The 20,396-nt window shown below is 40.2% G+C and overlaps 1 protein-coding gene across 2 annotated transcripts in view; it reads left to right on the forward strand.

Annotated features, from left to right (window-relative positions):
• Nucleotides 1-20,396, forward strand: part of MAMDC2 (MAM domain containing 2) — a 151,427-nt gene that overhangs the window by 114,738 nt on the left and 16,293 nt on the right. The window contains exons 10-11 of one of the 2 annotated variants that reach the window (XM_049633699.1): nt 6,675-6,768; nt 9,617-9,765. In XM_049633699.1, coding sequence (XP_049489656.1) covers nt 6,675-6,768; nt 9,617-9,765 — 243 coding nt within the window. Of the gene's footprint in view, nt 1-6,674; nt 6,769-9,616; nt 9,770-20,396 lie in introns of both variants that reach the window. The other variant, XM_049633690.1, reaches the window with a different exon arrangement.

Below are 20,396 nucleotides of genomic sequence, written 5' to 3' on the forward strand. Positions count from 1 at the left end.
TTTTTTTTTTTCAACGTTTTTTATTTATTCTTTGGGACAGAGAGAGACAGAGCATGAACGGGGGAGGGGCAGAGAGAGAGGGAGACACAGAATTGGAAACAGGCTCCAGGCTCCGAGCCATCAGCCCAGAGCCTGACGCGGGGCTCGAACTCACGGACCGCGAGATCGTGACCTGGCTGAAGTCGGACGCTTAACCGACTGCGCCACCCAGGCGCCCCTCACCAGTTTTTAAATGTAGCCAATGATCCCTGTAAGATTCAGGTTCTGGTGCCAGCTCACCAAAAACTCCTTATAAATAGACATAAGGCAACATGACAGGAAGCTGGTTGTAAACAGAGGTTCAAGACATGTTTGGTCCACTGCTATTAACTGAGGAGTTTAAAAATCATGCCTTTCATAATCCTATTGTTTTTAACTGAGGCATAATAGACATAATAACATTATATTCGTTTTAGGTATACGACATAATGATTCTAGAATCATACTTTTAAATACCTAAAGCAAAAAAAAGGAGAAAATAGGCTGGTTGGTACAATGAAATATGCTCTGTTGGAGATTTGGCGTAAGATATTCCATGTCTGGGTCTGTAACTGGCTGTCCTGCGATCCTTAGTTTTTATCACAGGGTCTCTGGGCCTTCCCTGATTCTAACACATGACTGATTCTGAGGTCTCTCCTGGAGTGTCTCTTCTCTTTACAGTGACCAAAAGATCCAAAACTAATGCAGATTTCTGAAATCAATGAGCTGAGAGGTCTGAAAATTTACCACCAACATAGCAGTGAGAAAATTCCACAGTTTATCCGCAGGTCTAACACAGCGTGCCCTCCACCCCAGGATGGGAGCCTCCTAGGAGGAGAGGGACTCACGCAGGGAGAAGCTGGAAGCTGCTTAATCTTTGTTGCTTGTCGAAGCCAAAAGTTGAATTAAAACAGATGGGTCTTTTAAGAAAAAGAAGTGTTGGTCAGCTAAAGACTTATTTAAAAACACATGGTCATTCTGCCTTTTGTGGGATCTGAAGACCAAATATAGTATCTGCAGGAAGCATGCTGTTACAGTTTAGCAACTATTTCCCAAAACATGGCTGGGATTCTAAAAACGCTAGTCCCAAACCCGTTCTTCTAGAGGAAGCTCCATTCAGCCTGTCTTTAGGGATTCGTGAAAATTCCACCCCTTTAGCCAAGTGTCTTAATACTAGAGTTTTTGTTTTCTTTTGCTTTATGTTTTTTTTTTAATTTTTATTTTTAGAATTCTATGGCAGCTTATTGTCAAACAGTTGAACGAATACAATTGCGTTATATAGAACATCCTGCAGTTGCGTCAATAGCATCTTAATGAAGGGTTCTGGAACTTCGCGGACTGGATTATAGTAATTTTATGAATAATTATTCTACCAACTCTGTAGTCACCATACCCAAATTTATCTGCACAAAGGATTTCAAAGGATTGTAACCTCATCAGAAGAAAAGTTAAATTTAACTCAGAGTCAAACCCTCTGGTAAATTGTCGAGGTCCACCACTTGGAACAGGAACCCAGCTAGGTTCATTTTGTGAACATGGGTAATTTATGGTACTGTTGGCATAGGATTGAAATATTTCTATGCGAAGATAGAAGGCTTTTTCTGGAAACTGTCATTCACATACTTATTATAGGCCCAACTGGGGCTCTTCAATGAGTAAAGTAGGTGGTGGGTTAAGCCAGAAACGTGGCCAACTATGCCTATTGAGCAGGCCATGGAGACAGGCTACTTTAAAAGACAGTGAAAAACCAGTTAATTCAGCCATTGTTTACCTGTTTCATACAAATGATCCTTCTTAACTGCACAAGAAAAGTGTGTAGTTATATATTCCCCAGCTCTCAGGGAAGCTTGGTTCCCCCCTCCCCCTCCACAAGATCCTCTTTATTGTGTTGGGTAGCCTTTAAATTATGACACCTCATAAAGTGGAAAATCAGTAGCCCTAATTCTTTTAAAAATTTAACCTGATTTGGTTTGGGAAAGTAAGTTCCCGACATACTAACTTATCTACTTTTTCTTTCCTGGGTGTTTTAACTAGGGACTTTTATGGACTTTTATAGCCCTGGGGATCGTCTAGCTCCAGCCTTGTGGCTGGATTCCCATACAGACCCTCTCTCCACCCTCCTCCCCCCCAAAAAAACTTTAGAAGACAATTATAGTTCCATACTATGAGGAAAGTTTTCTCACTTACTTTTTATGATCTGCTGCCTGCCATTATGTTGTTATGAGGGAATAGACCATTCCTTTTGGAAAGGGAGAAAAATGTAAACAAAGAGAAGAATCAATGGCCCTTTGACAATTTCAAGTTTTCTGAAACAGGAAATTGGAACAGTAGAGCCCTGATCATCTCAGGGATGATTATTCAGCTTGAGTGTTTGTCCATGTCTCTTGTTTTTAGGCTCCTTTGCCTTTTGTTTTTCGGATTTGAGGATATTTCATTGCGTATTAGAACCACCACCTGGTGACATATAGAGGAAGAGAAAACTAACTCCATCTAGTCTGCTTTTAAAACATCAACAACTGTCCTGTTTTGATTGGGTAGAATAAAGTGAGGTTCTATCATCCACACAGCAGTTTTCCATCACCCCCCAGTAGTTTGCAGCCAGAAGTAATTTTGCCCCCCAAGGGACATTTGTCAATGTCTCGATATATTTTTGATTGTCACGACTAGAGGGTGATATTGGAATCTAATGGATAGACATCAGGTTTGCTGCTTAACGTCCCCGGCAACAAACAATGATCCATAATAATATTAAAATATCAAAATATCAGGAGTGCCAAGACAGGAACACCTGCTACAGATAATTGACCATGTGCACTGTCCCTTTTTAGTACGATAAAAACTAAGTTAAGTAATACTGTTGATCATTACTTGACTATATTTAAAATTATGTTTGCAGATACATTTATATAGCTCACCGGTCACTTCCTATTTGTGTTTCCAAAGTTCGCCTAGGTAGGGTTTCTCAACAATGAATATTCTCTATCAAAATAAAAACTGTGAAGTATCACCAGTACCTAAGGACACAACCTTTAACACAGTGAAAAATGGAATTTACACAAATCTCATTTGCCCCTGACTTTCAAGAGATTTGCATAAAATCAGGAGTACCTGCCTAAGGGATATGTTATTTTACTTTGTCCATCTCAAATAGATATTAGTATATTCAAGTTGCCTAGGAATTTTTTTCTAGTCTATAGGAGTATTCCACTGGCTTTGAAATACTGCCTAAAATGAAATAAACACTCTTTTTAAAAAGATCTAAAAATAAATAAGAGATTAATCCCCTCAAGAATTTAGAGCAAGACCAGTTCCCTTCTTGTCACATTTTTAGCTGGACCTCGGGACAGAGTTCTGAAGAAAGATGTTTGGCTTTCCCTTTTCCCTGAGTCAACCACAGACCCCGTCACTAGGTTGCCTGGTCGACCAGCTACCCTAAAGTAACCTTTCCACTTCAAGTAGCCCTCAAAATGTAAGATGGTGGGACAAGAATAGGAGCTGACATTATCAGCATTATTCATAGCACAGTGGAAAAATCTTGTGTGTTCCACCAAACAAGCCGATCTTGTCAGGTTTCTTTTGTGTGTTGGAATGCTGATAGGCAAGTGCCAAACAGATCTGAGGTTGGAGGCCATAGTTTGAACCTAGTTCATAGCGGAGTGACCATGGATCTTTTATAAGACAGAACAACATGTGGTCTGGCTAGTATTCTAAGTGTGGAAAGAGTTCTAAGATAGGAACAACCTAGTGGCCTCCTCATGCCCGGAACATCTTTAGCATTTCACTCAACCCACTGTTGGCAGTTCACATATTTTTTGCAATCCTCAAAAAGAGCCAGGAAGTCCTACCCATTGGAATTTATGCAATGAGGAAATGTTATGTATCTGCTGCGTCCAATTCACTTGACCGCTAGCCATACGTAACTATTGAGCCCTTGAAATGTGGCCAGTGTGCCTGAAGAAATGAACTTTTGATTTTTACTTAATTTTAATTTAGATAGCCACATGTCCTTGGGACTGCTGTAATAAACATTGCCAATGTAGGAAATAATAACTCATTCCACATCTCAATTATAGATGCCCTGATTCCTTTTTTCTTTTTTTTTTGTCTCAATTATAAATATAACAAAATTAAAGAATGCTTAGAAAATAAGGGAAAATTTGGTTCAATGCTCATAATTTCATGAGCCTAACATAAAAGTAAATTTTCAAGGTTTTTTTTTTTTTTCCGTGTACTTCTGGATGTAACTTATCTTATTTTAATTTTAATTTTATCTATGATAACCAGCTTTTTTTCACTTAACACTATGAGAGAAATAGACTTTCACACTACTAATATCCACAAGCTATCAGAGTTAATGTTTGCCTATTTCTTAGATTACGGTACCATAGTGTATTCATTTCCTGTATAATATTTTTAGATTTTGGGTTGTTTCATTGCTTTTGCTTGCTGGCTTACTTGCCTGCTAGTTTGGTTTTATGGTCATTATCAAATTAAGCTATAGCAAACACTTGAAAGCATGTTACTATTTCTCCTTTTTAGAATACAATTACCTGCTAAATGCTTGAGTCTTACTTAGGTAACGGTTCACAGGGCTAATCATTCCACCACCCCAGATTCATTGTGGAAAAAGTACTTTTCCGCTATTCTGGTGGAAAATAGACTTTAAAACTGCCAAAAAGAAGGAAAGCCAGGACTTTTCTCTCTGCAGCACAATTTATTCAGTAAATTAGGAGACAGATTACTATTCTTTCCCCTGTAACAATAAACATTACTGATAAAATGTAACTACATTCAGGGCAGATGACATAGACCTTTGCTTTGCAAATGAGGACTATGTTCCCCGGCAAAAATCCTGCAGGTAGAAAACCCTGCCAATAATCTCTAGAACCTATAAAGGTGAAAAAATGAACAGAGATAAAACAAAAACAAAAACACCGCCCTTCATCTTGTCCCTTGTAAACATATATATATATTTATACATATACACAAAATATATATATTATATATATATAGCATATATATTGTGTATATATATTTTATATATAGTATATATATTTTATATATAGTATGTATATCTTATACATATAATATATACAGTATATGTTTTATATATGATACATAGTATATATATACTATGTATATACTATATTATTATACATAAAATATATATATGTGTGTGTATATATATATATATACACACACATATATATATAGAGAGAGAGTTACACATTGTTGTAGCTCTAAACTATCCTTTTTATAATTTAAAGCTGTCTGAATACAGTCCGAGTAAACTTTTATACATATTATAATTAGTAATTATTCTGAAGATACTGGCTTTAAGACGTTTTGTATTTTGCATAGTTGTAAACTGTTACATCATTTTAAAATGTCTTTCTGGGGCACGTGGGTGGCTCAGTCAGTTAAGCGTCTGACTTTGGCTCAGGTCATGATCTCACGGTCCGTGAGTTCGAGCCCCACGTCGGGCTCTGTGCTGGCAGCTCAGAGCCTGGAGCCTGCTTCAAATTCTGTGTCTCCCTCTCTCTCTGACCCTCCCCCATTCATGCTCTGTCTCTCTCTGTCTCAAAAATAAATAAACATTAAAAAAAATTTTTTTAATGTCTTTCTGAATAGATTTTGTATTCTAATGGCTCTGATCACCAAAGAGCACAGAGAGCCTGCTGATAACACAGATAAGTTGAAGACATAACATAATATCAGGATCTAAAAAAAAATCAAGTGCTCTCATTATTCCTAATTTGAGATTTGGTTTCTGTTACATCTCTCTTTGTCTTTGTTTGAGTTAATATTTGTATTTGAGGGATTGCACATGCACTGAATGACTTTATGCTCAGAGTACATTAGGTTAGGCATGCGAAGCAGCTTTGTAAACCACAAAGTACAGTGAGAATCTAATATAAGTGGGAAGTACTCTTTGCTCATCCTGTGTATGAAAAGATTTTAAAATTGGTCTAATGAAAAAGAAATGCAAAACTTCTCCCGCTCTCTCTTTCTCTGACACAATGAATTCAATAATTGATGGTATGGATCTGTTTTTCTTTCACATAGAAGACTAAAATGTTTGGCCTGATAAAATAACTGCATTTAGGGCTTTTATTAGTGATACCATCTAAGGACATTTATCTTTTCTTTGGAAATGGAACATAAGTCTCCAGATGGCAAATCACTGGGACTTTGTTCACAGTATGAATGAAGCGCATTGCCAGAAATTCATTTCCAAAAAATCAATACTGTTTGCCCTGGAAATGTGTGTAAAAATGCTTGGAATACCATCAGCTCTGTATGCACTTTGTGGATTATCTGGGGAAAATATTTAAAACCTGACAGGTTTTCCTCTGCCATCAGTTAACCTCTTGCTTTCTTCCTTCAATTCTCTAAAGAATGTGAACTCATTTCGGCATTAATAGACACAACATATCATTATGAGCTTGACTCTACTTAAAAAAAGAATAGAAGTAATTTCAGGGTCACGTATAAATGCTTAGCTGTTACTCATGCCCCCGTGACCCGTAGTTCACGTGGACAATGAAGAGGGGTCTGTAGTTTGCTTGTGCATGCTTTGGGCTGAGTAAGTCCTAGGTTGTAAGAATTTCCAATGCAGTTAATGGAATTCATAGTTTTATTTTTCTGAATTGCAGGTGGTTTTCATGAGCCTATGCAAAAGTTTTTGGGACTGTGGACTGGTAGCCCTGGATGACATTACAGTACAGTTGGGAAGCTGCTCGTCTCCAGGTAAGATGGTCACAATTGCAAGCTCCCTTTGTCTCCCAGGCCTATGCATGGCACATCCCGTTTCTCTAAGTATATGCCAAATACATTTAATCTGTGCTAGAGATGCCTGGGTGGCTCAGTTGGTTAAGCGTCCAATTTCTGCTCAGGTCATGATCTCATGGTTCATGGGTTCAAGCCCCACATCAGGTTCTGTGCTGACAGCTTAGAGCCTGGAGCCTGCTTTAGATTCTGTCTCCCTTGCTCTTTGCCCCTCCCCCACTCACGCTCTGTCTCTCTCACTGTCTCTCAAAAATAAATAAACATTTAAAAAAATATATTTTAATCTGTGCTAGCCTATTTTTTTGCTTTTCTTGCCAGAAGTGCCCCTCTCCAGATGTGTGTGGTAAGTTTGGAACTTAAAAATGATGATTTGTTTGCAGTGTGTGACTTTGTACATGTGACTTGACGTCTGTATCCTCATCTATGAGAGAGGTGGTAATAGTAATACCTACCTGAATAGTGGGAATGATATACATAGATTCCCTAGCATAGGACCTGGCACAAAACAATGCATTAAAAATAAATGCCTTCTAGTCTAGTTATTATTATTATTTTTTTTAATTATGTCTTACATGAATGCAGATTTTCAAACAATATTGATGAAATTGTTATTATACAGATACTATACTAAACATGTAATTTTTAAATGATAATAAAATAAATATTTTCTAAGTGAATTAGCTGACAGTGGAACAGTGGACCAGGCATTGAGGATAGGGACAAAATAAAGATGGCAGCTACGTGTTGGACTCGATGTCTAACAAGAAAATGGCGCATACCTCAACCCAGATCATTGGTCTGTATCTCCTAACTACCACTGCATCCTAAACCTTAGGGTATCTATTTCCTTAACAAAGAGGCAAACTGTGGTATCATTCTGGCCCTGGAGGATAATCTCCTCATTTATTTACTTTTTTATTCTGTCCTTTTTTTTTTTTTTATGAAATTTATGGTCAAATTGGTTTCCGTACAACACCCAGTTCTCATCCCAACCGGTGCCCTCCTCAATAAACCCTCAGTTTGTTCTCAGTTTTTAGGAGTCTCTTGTGTTTTGGCTCCCTCCGTCTCTAACCATTTTTTTTTTCCATACCCTCCCCCACGGTCTTCTGTTAAGTTTCTCAGGATCCACATAGGAGTGAAAACATATGGAATCTGTCCTCTGCATGACTTATTTCACTGAGCGTAACACTCTCTAGTTCCATCCACGTGGCTACAAAAGGCCATATTTCATTCTTTCTCATTGCCACGTAGTATTTCATTGTGTATATAAACTACAATTTCTTTATCCATTCGTCTCTAAAGAAGACATCCAGATGGCCAACAGGCACATGAAAAGATGCTCAACGTCACTCCTCATCAGGGAAATACAAATCAAAACCACACTCAGATATCACCTCACACCTCACGCCAGTCAGAGTGGCCAAAATGAACAAAACAGGAGACTATAGATGCTGCAGAAGATGTGGAGAAACGGGAACCCTCTTGCACTGTTGCTGGGAATGCAAACTGGTGCAGCCGCTCTGGAAAACAGTGTGGAGGTTCCTCAAAAAATTAAAAATCGACTTTTTTAGTCTCTTGATTTGCAAGGCGCTGCAAGGACAACACAAAGAAAAACAAGATAAAAATCTCTACACTTGAGGCATAGAAAAGGGACTGAGGCTTCATCAGCTTGTACTGTATGTCAAATAAAATGAAGTAAAATAATTATTATGCAAGAGATGTAAAAAACGGGCTGTTTATTAGAGAAATCTAAGAATCTGGATGCGGGAAGTACAGCCGAGTTCAGACAAAGAAGTCCCCAGTTAAGTGGGAGGTGACGCCATTCTAATAATAAGAATGATCATGAAAGTTATTGAAGACAGTGTCCAAAGACATAAATATTTGTTTTTGGAAATGGAAAATAAGGCTCCAGGTGACAAAACACCAAGCCCTAATATTCATTTAGCTAACATTTCCTGAGAACTTCATGTTCTAAATACTTCACATACATCATCTCCTTTAAAACTCACAATCCCAGAAGGTAGACAAGAATATTGAAGACAGAAGAATCAAGTCACGTGCTCCACACAAGTTAAACTGTGCCTCCAGAAGCACACTTAGCTTTCGCACATTCTCCACCTCGTCCAAAGCAACAACTGAGTTGTTCTAAGGATTCCCTTCACTCAGCCAGGATTTCTGAAGAAAGCTCCAACATGAGACAATTTATGGTTTTCCATATTTCCATAAAGGCAGTTTGCCTCCAATTTCCAGTGCTTTGTAAGCTCATTCTGACAAGTAAATTCATCAGTCAGAGGAAGTTTCTATCTCAAAGTATCCCAATACTTTTGAATCTAGATTTTTAAAAAAAATTTTTTTTTTATGCTTATTTAGTTTTGAGAGAGAGAAAGGGGCAGAGCTCGAGCGGAGGAGAGGGAGAGAGAGGAGACACAGAATCCAAAGCAGGTTCCAGGCTCTGAGCTGTCAGCACAGAGCCCGATGCAGGGCTCGAACCAATGAACCATGAGATCATGACCTGAGTTGAAGCTGGACACCCAACCGACAGCCACCCAGGCGCCCCTAAATCTAGATTTCTGCTCGTTCTCTGTCCCTGTGGCAGGACCCATGGTAGAGTCCAGGCTCTAGCTAGAGGCAAGAGCTTGGCATAGGAGGGTTGCCAGTTGGGGGCCGGTGGCGGGGTTGGGGGGGTGCTGCCTCTCCATAAGCACAGGCATATGGCCAGGTGACATTCACACATGCAGAATGGGGAGCCATGGGATGCATATTCATTGAAAGTGCCTCAGTAATAACAACACCTGCTGTTTCCTCACAGAGGGGCTTCCACCTCCACCTGGAGAGTGTACTTTCGAACAAGATGAATGTGCTTTTACCCAGGAGAGAAGAAACAGGAGCAGCTGGCACAGGAGGAGGGGAGAAACCCCCACCTCCTACACAGGACCAAAGGGAGATCACACTACTGGGGTAGGTGAGTTACGCCACATGGTGCTGTTTCCTAAGGAAACCTGAAATAGCATTGTGGGGGTCATTCACTGCATTTTGAAAGGTGCAAATTTATGTCTCGTGTCTAGAATGAACTACACACGTGATTCTCCGCCCATGGGATAGATCATTAAATATGTGCATTTAAAAATGTTCTTTCCGTTTATGCCTTGCTTATGTATCTTGCTGCAAAGAGGATGGAAATGGGCTTATTACAAAGATTTGCACACAAAAATAATTTAATGAGAAGTAGGTTTAAAAATAAAGGAGAGAGGGACAGTGTGAAGGAAGAAAAAATAGTGATCTAAACTGGAGCCAGGACTGAGGCCCTGTATGAGAAAGGTGCTGGCAGACGAGACTCTAGGAATCGGCCTCTACACTTTGCAGTGACTGAAACACAGATGGAAAACATGATTCACTGTGTCCTTGAGATAAAAAGAGGTGAAGCGATCCACCAGGGGGTGTGGGTGTTTTCTGTAGCAAATATATGAAGTCCAATAAAACAGACTGACGTTGACCTACTTGTCATCACCATGTGCAGCGATTGTAAACAATGTCAGTGATAAAATAGACCGTGCAGAATAGACCTTTCTCACTGACACTCTTGATGTCACTTGGTGTGTCCGTTGGATGGAAGCACTCTCCCTGGTGCAGAGAAGCAGAACTAGCCTGGACAGGAAGCTCGCAGAGATGTTTCCTCAAGGGTCCTAACAGAGAAGCCATTATGATAGTACATACAAGGGTGAGTGGCATAGTGCTATTTCTTACAGCCTACCTCAAGAGAAGTCTACGGATAACACCACAGAGCAACCTACACCATAACCTGTTTGTTGACTTGGCTAAACTTGGTAGGGTGCAATCAGGAACAGTTTTATTTTCTCTTCGGAGAGCTCTCTTCAAACAAATCCTAAAGCATTCTCCTTTCCCCACCCGTTGGCAGAGCCCATAGCTTCCCAGTCCTGTTAAGGTGTTAGACTGGTCACCTAGTTATGTGTGTTTGGAAGTCCAATCCAAATCACATCTCCAGTTTCTCAGTCAATTGAATCATCTCTCCTTCCCTCAGCTTGGGCCTCACTAACTCATAGTTTGGAGATCAGAAAAGGGAAGAAGGTTCTTTTGTTTTCTCTGTTCTACTTCCTAATCTGCCTCTCACTTCATGATCCTTAATCAGGATAAGTGGAAGAGAGATTGAAAGAAGAGCACTTGTTCAAATAGTTGGTGCTATTTCAGACTCTTTCATGGCTATTGAATGTCCTCTGTTATGACACACATCAAATTACTGGCTTTTTGGGGAACTGCATCTTACCATTTCTGACAGTGTGCTCTCTGGCTTATCTCCTGTGACCACCTCTTCTTCCCATAGCGCTTGCTCTCCACGGTATAACCCACAGAGATTTTCTGGTTGGGTTCCACCTGGCAGTCGGGGCTTGGGTCTTTCCAGGAGCCCTCGGTTCCAGCCACCTTCCCAGTCAGTGTCCATGTAGCCTTAGGTACTGATGCACTCTTGCCTGACTAAGAAGATATGCAGCTTGATCCTACCACTGACTTCTCTTTTGTTCCTACTGCGTTACCCTGTTCTGGGACAGCGTTGCTTCCAGAAGGCATAGCGTTGAAGAGATTCAGCATTGGTCCAAAGGTAGGACAGAATCCCAATTCCAGCACTGAGTAGAAGACTCTAAGGGGTCTCTAAGAGTACACACAGCTGTGTCTGGAAGACAGGAAAGTTAAGAGGATAATTGAAAGACTTGTATATGTGAATACTGTCTTGGTTGGGCATAATTTATTGCCCTTTGTAATAGACAAAATGCATTTAGGGCTAGCTTTAGGAACAACTTGATGCAGACTGTGTGATCAGGAGCCAGTTTCTCTCTCCAGCCACCTCCCTGATCTGGTTTTCCTCAATTGGCTGCAATCTTCGACTCTCCTCATGGTAGCAGGACAGTGGTAGCAACTGCAGGTCTTTCAACACTAAATTGAATGGAAAGAGATAGCTCAAACAAAAATACAAAAAGTCAGTCTCATTGGCTCTGATCGACAATGTCTTGAGGGCAAGTTACTGCCAGCCTTGTTTTTGAATCCCCAGAGGGCTTAATCTTGTACCTTGTATACTATAGATGCTCAAAAAATGTTGTTGGAATGAATTAATCAATCTATAAGCCCTCACTGATGCATATAAACAACTAGCCATTTATTTAGTAAAATCCCTAGAAAACAAGATAGTGGGGATATATCTTTCTATTACAAGAGGAGTAGAGAAAGGTCAAGAACGAATCAGCTTGAGTTCAAGTCCATTGTAATCACAATGTATTTATGTGCGTTTTTCTTGGGTGGGAGGAAGGTTGATAGCTTTTCTTCCATTTCTCGGAAAAATCAAAAGGGTAGTGGTAACAGATCTGAGAAGAGATACTCTCAAAGAGACCTATGCTGTGGTGGACTGCCATAGGGGAATTTTCTGGGTAACAGGCCATGGCATGGAAGAGAGGACAAAGCAAAAATAGTAAGCAGTGGAGGGACAGCATCTCTGAAAAGCAAGAGGAGGGTCACCAGGCCCCAGGACGTACAACAGACCCATGAACAGAGTCAACCCACTCACTAGGTATGAAACTGTGAGAAAGTTATGGAAAATCTCTAAGTTTCATTTGTGTCATCTTAAAAATGAAAATAATTATAGCTACTTACCTATTTACCTGCTTCATTTGCTGGTTGAGTTTAAACCATTGAGAGTTTTGGGACCAGACTGCTGCTAGGGTTCAAATCTCAGTTCTACCCTTGAACTTCTCTAAATCTCACTTCCTTATCTGTATGTGGAATAATTAATACCTACCTCATAGGATTATGTATGTATCATTTATGTATGAGACAACATTTAAAATGTGCTTAGGATATGACCTGGTATATAATAAATGCTTAATTAATGCTGTTAATTCATTTGTTCCTTCACTCAACAAATACTCATTGAGTGTCTGTTATGTGCCGAGTTCAGTTTAGGTACTTGGAAACACAGATGAACAAAACAGGCAAAGCAATCATTTACCCTCATGGGCCTTCTCTTCTAGTAGGCAGGGGACAGACAACAAAGACTATACTTAACCATATATGATATAGTATGTTAAAAGGCAATAAATTGCTTGAGAAGGTAATCTGGAAAGAGTTGAGGTCCCTATCCTCATAGGTACTGAGAAGAAGTATTCCAAGTAGAGGGAGCAGCCAGTGCAAAGCCCCTTGAGTGGAAGCAGGTTCAGTGTGTCCCAGGAATAGCAAGGAGACTGGTTTTGCTAAGCAGGGTGAGCAGGGGAATGAGTGCTAGGAAATGAGATCAGAAAAATAATGGTATGCCAGACCCTAGAGGACCTTGTCATTAATCAGAAGGACTTTGGGGGTGCCTGGCTGACTCATTCAGTAGAACGTGCAACTGTTTTGTTGTTGTTGTTGTTGTTGTTTTGTTTGTTGTCTGTTTTTGTTTTGAGCCTGCAACTCTTGAACTCAGGGTCATGAGTTTCACCCCTGTGTTGGGCATAGAGATTTCTTAAAAAAAAAAAAAAAAAAAATATATATATATATGTGTGTGTGTGTGTGTGTGTGTGTGTGTGTATACATATATATACATATACATATATACATACATATACACACACACACACACACATATATATATATTTGTATATATATATTTGTGTATATATATATATATGTGTGTGTGTTGTTGTTGTTGTTGTTGTTTTAAAGAATGACTTTGGATTTTACTTTACCTGAAGTGGGAGGACCCTGGAAGATGTTGAGCTTAGGAAGGAGGTGATCTGACCTGGCTTTGAGAGGATCACTGTGGCTGCTATGTTGAGAAAAGACTACAAAGAGAAATGGGGCAAGAGTGAAATCAGAGAGCCCCACCAGGATAAGGCGAGGCATCCAGAAGACAGTATATGGTAAAGTGAGGGTGGATTTACCAATGACAGTGGATTGGACTAGGGTAGTAGCATGGAGGTGGTAAGAAGTGGCGAAATTCTGGATATATTTTGAAAGTAGAGCCAACAGAATCTCTTGATAGGTTAAATATGGGTGTCAGAGAAAGAGAGAAATCAAGAATGATTTCAACGATTTGACATGAGCAGCTGGACAATGGACTTGTCAACAACTAAATAGAAAAGATAGAGTGGATAGGTTTGTCGGGAAGATAAGGGAGATCGGGAGCCCAGTTTTAAATATGTCAGAATTGAGATTCTTAATAGATATTCAAGGGGAGGTGTCGAGTGGGCAGTCAGAAGTTCAGGAAAGATGACTGCTCTGGAAGCTGTTGGTATGGCCGATATTTCAAACCATGTGACTGGGAGAGAGCGCTAAGGGAGTAGGAGCAGAACCAAAAGTGGACCAAGGGAGAAGCTTTTGGAGCATTCCAAAGTTCAATGGTCGGAGGAGGAAGAACCAGCAAAGGAGACCGAGAATAGCCAGTAACCCTGATGTCATTGTATGGAAGCCACTCTCACGGGGCTATGAGAAATAGGGGCTCAGCAAAGATGTCCCTGCCTTGCCTTCCTCCTCTCCGTGAACTCTCCTTCCTTGGCTTTTTTATCACTCGTGGCAGTGGCTCTTACTGCTACCTCCATCACTCCCATGCCAGCCTAGTCATAGGTACCTAATCCTTTTATGTGTGTATCAATTTTATCTTCCCAACTGGATTATAAATAACTCGAGGGACGGGTATTTGGACTCAGTATGAGCTTGCTAGTGCTGCCTTCCTAAAAATACCACAAATACTGCTGGGCAGCTTCAACAACAGAAATTGATTTTCTCATAGTTCTGAGGGGCTAGACGTCCAAGCTCAAGGTGTTGACAGGGTTGGTTTCACTCTGAGGCTCTTCTGCTTAGCTGGCAGAGGCCCTCCTTACCGCTGTGTGCTCACCTTGTCTGCCCTTGGCCTGTGGTGTCTTCTCCTTATCTCGTCTTATCAGGACACCAGTTATAGGATTAGGACACACCCTAACAGCCCCATTTAATTTAATTACTTCTTTAAAAGTATCTGCAAATACAGTCACATTCCAAGATACTGGGACACACACAATTCAGCCCATAACAGAGTCCCTCCCCAGCATTAGTGCTAAACAGGGAAGGAGCTGGGTGAGCCCTTCCTGCATAAAGTGGCCCTTGTCCTGCCCTTCACATCTTTCTGCTAAAATAACCTAAACTTGTTTGTACCACATTCTACCCCTTCCCCCTATACACAAAATCTGTGAAAACCTAGCAAAAGCACATTCGGTAGATACTCAATTACTCATAATTTGGCTCCTTTATCTACATTTTTCCTGGCTTATAGGGGCACATGTTAGTTAACTTGGTGTGGCTTTGTATAATGAAAATGTTATGGCGGTGTTTGCTTTGTCTCTCTGAAACTTTGACGGATGTTTCAGCTGGTTGGATGTTTCTGCAAAGACTGTAATGGCAAAAACCTCTTAATGTGTTCAGTATTCGCTCCCAGCAAATGCTTTATGCATTAAATGAAATTCTCTGGTGCACAATCAAGAGAATTCTGATTTTTTTCAGCAAATTGCTTCTAGGGTCTGCCTTCTTCTCCATTCTTTTTCTTGCTTGTTTCAAAACAAATTTTTAAAAGGTTCTCAAGGCACTTTTCCATTTTCTAACTAAAGAAAGTCTTTTACAGGTTATATCTCTTTATGCCTATCTACAATAATGCAGATGAGGCAGCAAATTTTGCTGTGGTCACCTACATATATAGCATCGGATGGAAGGTATTTTGGGTCTGTTCTTAAAATTACTGTAATAATTGTTTCACTCAGGAAATAATGTTAGCTAGTGATCATTTATGGAACATTTGCCATGTGCAGGCACTTTACTGGGAGCTTTACATCTTGCCTTAGTCAGTATGAGCTGGTCTAACAAAAATACCACAGACTGGATGGCTTACACAACAAACATTTATTTCTCTCGGTCTGGAGTCTGGAAAGTCCAACATCAAGGTGCCAACAGATTCCGTGTCTGGTAAGAGACTGCTTCCTGGTTCATAGACAGCCATCTTCTTATTGTGTCCCCACATGGCCGAAGGGGCAAAGGAGCTCTCTGGGTTTTCTTTTAAAAGGGTACTTATCCCGTTGTTGAGGGTTCACCCCTCGTGACCTAATCAGCTCCTAAGGGCCCTACCTCCTAATACCATTCACATTGGGGGTTAGGATTTCAACACATAAGTTTCGGGGGGACATGAACATTCATTCCATAAACACATCCTTACCACAACCTGTAAAGTTAGAGGAAGTGCCTGTTTTTCACATGAGAAAACCAAGGCTCAGAAAAGTTAAGTGTTTTTCCAGAGTCATACAGCACTAACAAGTAGAGTGGGGACAGAGTCTCAGGAATGGCAGGCTCTAATGGCCATATTCTGTCTACTCTGTCTCACCAGAGTTTCCCTGCCTACATGATACTAAAAGACCACAAATGACCAGGAACAGCTGTGACAGCTTATATGTGAAAGGCACAATACTTCATGTAGCAGCATAATCTCACCCCCAAAACCCTTCACCCAAAGAGGGGTATCTTCTTTTGGAAAGGGTATATTCAAGCTGATGGTATTTTTAGACATCTATAGAAATGCATCTAGCAGAAAGTAAATTCTTTTCTGAGCTATTTTAATGTCAGTGAACCAGTGTTGTAAATTTAACTCCCTGGCTGCAGCCTGCACACCTATCGTGTATCCTAAGCCCTGAAAGAGTGGCTTCTTTCTCTAGCCTCCAATGGCTTGAGCCATATGTGGGAGGATATATTGGCTCTCAGATCACATTATGACAAGCATCACCCCTTCAAAAATGAAAGCATGAGCCAATAAAGGCCCCGTTAAAACATTTGTTTATTTGTTAAAGCCACCAGTATCACAGGCTACATGTATATAAGATGAAACATCTTAGAACTGGGAGTGGTCATAAATTTATACAGTGCAGCATCCAGATGATCTTCATTTATTCCACTTTTTCTGAGCATCTACTGTGCCTTGTGCACCAAATAATTGCCCCTAGAATTGTAATAAGTAAAGTATTAAGAGTTCAGTTCTAGAGATGATGGAACCACATAAAGAGAAGCAGCTAGCTCTCCTTGGGAGCATGTTGATGGATGAGTGAGAGTTCACCAAGAAGAGTGGCAGGGTGAGGTAGCATCCACGTGCAAGGTATGGAACCACTAAGCAGTATGGCAGCTTCAGGGAATTCCTAAATGGTTCTACTTGGCGGGTCTAGAGGATACTGCCAGACAGGATTCCCAAGAAAGTGAAGTCCAAGATACAGGTTTGCATGCAGGTAGTATTTTTTGAGATGTGATCCCAAGAAGCAGAAATGTGGGGCAAAGGCAGCAAAGCAAGGAACCAGGGAAAGCTGATACAAGGATGCATCATGAACTTGGCCACTATTGTGTCCAACTGTTGCTTGATCCTATGGGAACTTCTGAGAAGCCATGGAGATTGCCAGAAATATTTTGGAGATTTTGGAGTTTTGCAAAGCAACCCCCTCCCCCACCAGATATCCCAGGACCTACTTTTTATTCTTAACAATTTTGGGTCAGTCTTTTGTTAGCTTCAATTGTTAATATCACCTAAGGCAGTTGTAATGTTAAACAATCATTTAACTGATTGCTTTTGACAAAAGCCCCTGGAGATAAGGCTGTTCACACAAAGTAAGGTCTACCTCAGTCAAATTAAATCGAGAGAAGCCCTGAGAATGGAACTTTTCAATAAGTTGCCAAATAGGTCAAATAATGATAATTTTCTGGGGACAGGGCTTTAGGGAGCTCCAAATCAGTTCTGCGCCTTGCAGAATGACTGTAGGCTGATGCTTTTTATGGATACTTTAGTTGTAAAGCTCTTGGTTTTCAATTATGTCTCGGAGTAGGAGTAGGAGTAGGAATAGGAGAGATTAAGACGGGATTAGGGCAGGTTAAAAGCTCATCTTTCTTAGCAAGATTGTCATTTTTCTTGAACACTCTTAGATTGCTATATGCCTTTAGTTAATTTCCAGAGTTCTGAAGAAGTTGATTTGACTATTTTTTTCCAGTGTTCTCACTGCTTTTATAGGGAAACACATTTTCAAGAGGTCCTTACTCTGTATTGTATTCCACATGTATGTAGTCCACATCCCTCCTCCAGCCTGTTTCTCTTTAAGAGACTCAAGTTCTTTCATGAACTTCTTCATCTTAATCTATTTCCTGGACATAATATAAATGCTCAAATTATTAAGTTACTAAGCATAGTTATTTTACACCTCTTAAAAGTGATCGTGCTATAGCTGGGTCACCTGTGGTCCTGTTTCTCTTGTCTGTTTTTCCCTCCACTTTGGCCCAGTTTCTTGAAATCTCTGGTGTTTTCACTGAATACTGGACATTGGGAATGAAGAATGATAGAATCCTTGATGATGAAGTTTTTTTCCTCCAGAGAGGATTCAGCCTGTTCTCAAATAGACAACTTGAGACAAGCAGGTCACCTCAGTCCCATCGGAACTGGGCTGACTTGAGCAGGTATTGCTTTGCTAGACCACCCTCTCCATTCTCCCCTACCCCTAGGGTATATTCTCTGAGAGCATGCCCTGGGGGTTTATTAAGGGCCCTCCTCTTCAGTACATCCTAAACTTTAATTTTTTATCTCTTCAGCTGGTGAGATTGCTGAAAACTTTGTTCTGCATTTGGCTTCTTGGCAAGAGGCTCTTCTTGCCCTCTACTGCTTAAGCGTTCAGCACAAGCCTCAAGGGAAGATTGCCAAGTGATGGGCTCACTGTTCTGTGCCTCTCTTTTTGCACAGAACTTGGCTCTGAAGCAAGCTCTTACTGCCTTGGCAACCCTGAACTCCAGTTATTATCTTCCCAATGCAGGGGGTTCCATTGGTTTCTCTGCCTCATTTTAGCTGCTCCCTGCTTAGATTCTAAACTGAATAGGCAAATGCCCCAATAGGAACAGCAGCGGGAAGAATGTTGAATTCACTTCACTGACCTCCTTTTCCTGGGACCTTGACACCCTCAAGTCCTTGCTGTTTGGGAAACTCTCGTGGTTTCAAAACAGGTGTTTTCTAAAAAATATAGTTTTTATCCATTGTTTTTCCACTTCTTCTCAGCAGGAGTGTAGGTCTGCTCCAAATTGCTCAACCTATCCACAAGAGGATGTCTCTGGCATTTTATTTTTTGGCATCATTTATTTATGAATTATTATTATACTCAAAATTTGAAGGCATTTGCTCTTCTCTTGCACACCAACCAAGCATAGTGTTTTGAATGAGATCTTTGTGTCTCTGGCCTGTTCTACCCAAGGTCTTGCTGTATCTGAGATTATGTTATCATACGGTGTTCTGTTCTTTGATGAGGGGTAGTAGGAGGAGAATATTAAAATTTACATTTATATTGCCTTTGGCTATAAACTGCTTGAGAGACTGTAATTTTCTACTTCTTTCCCTTTATAACTCTCAATCTCGTGTAGTAAATATTGGAGACAACCGACACAGTACTAAAGTAGTCCGAAAATCTTTTATTTAATTATCATGGAAACCACTTAACAATCACCTCATATTTTTTATTAAAAAGTTATTTTTATAGTAAATGTAATATTGCTTAGATGAATGTCTCTGGAATTTCTCTCCAGAAGAGAATATGGTCTGAAAGAATAAGAAAATTTTAGTTGACTCAACAAATTAATAACAGTTCATAGATTTATAGGATGCTGAAGGTAGATAGGATCTTCTAGATCCTAAGGCAACATAGTCATTTTAAATATTAAAACACTGAAACCCACTCAAGGGAGTTTTAGGTATTATCTGCTTGGATCCTAGGATAGCAACAGCAAACCTGTGTGTGAGTAGATGTATGATTTAAACAATAATGGAATTACATCCAGAAAGATCTCTTATTGCCTGCCTTGTTGATTTACTGCTATTTTTGCATTTAGTCCTAACAATATTTGCCATGTGTCTTTTGATAATACAGGCAGTAAAATAATGGAAGTATGTAAAAATGGCAGAACTTTCTGTCCTAGACATTAGTGAAATAATACGTTCAGACTCTGGACCAGCAGCACAGTGTCTTTCTCCTTGATGACTGGAGGGTATTGGTTTGGTGTAGGTGATAACAGAATCCTTTTTGAATGCAGTGCATTCTGGGACTTTCAGAGGATATACTTGTACTTGTAGACTGCATTCTACCTTTTCGCTTCCCATCCTTCCTTAAAGCCTATCAATTTACAGTTGGAAGAACACACAAAAGAAGAAAATGGAAAGAGGAAAGGCATACAAAACTGTTTATAGACAACTGGATTAGACGGACAGAAAATATGGGTCCATTAAGTAAGAAGAGAAGCTGACAAAAGGCACAATGTGGACATGCCAGTTTATTGTGTGTTTATTAGACTTAACACTTCATCATACATAGCAAGGGAGCTGTAGTTCCTGACTCACTAACTTGCCATGCAAGTTTTCCACAATCCAGGGTGTAGCGTGGTGTAGTCTAGTGGAAAGTGTTATGCCCAGAATTCATGATCCCCAAAGACCACTAGGGAGCCGAGTCCGATGTAAAAGCAAAAGAGCCTTTATTCGAGCTAGCTCGAGCTCAATCCCCTACCTGCACCGACGCAGCGGTGAGATACCGGGG

This window comes from Panthera uncia, chromosome D4, assembly GCF_023721935.1.
Source record: "Panthera uncia isolate 11264 chromosome D4, Puncia_PCG_1.0, whole genome shotgun sequence".
Lineage (NCBI taxonomy): Eukaryota > Metazoa > Chordata > Mammalia > Carnivora > Felidae > Panthera > Panthera uncia.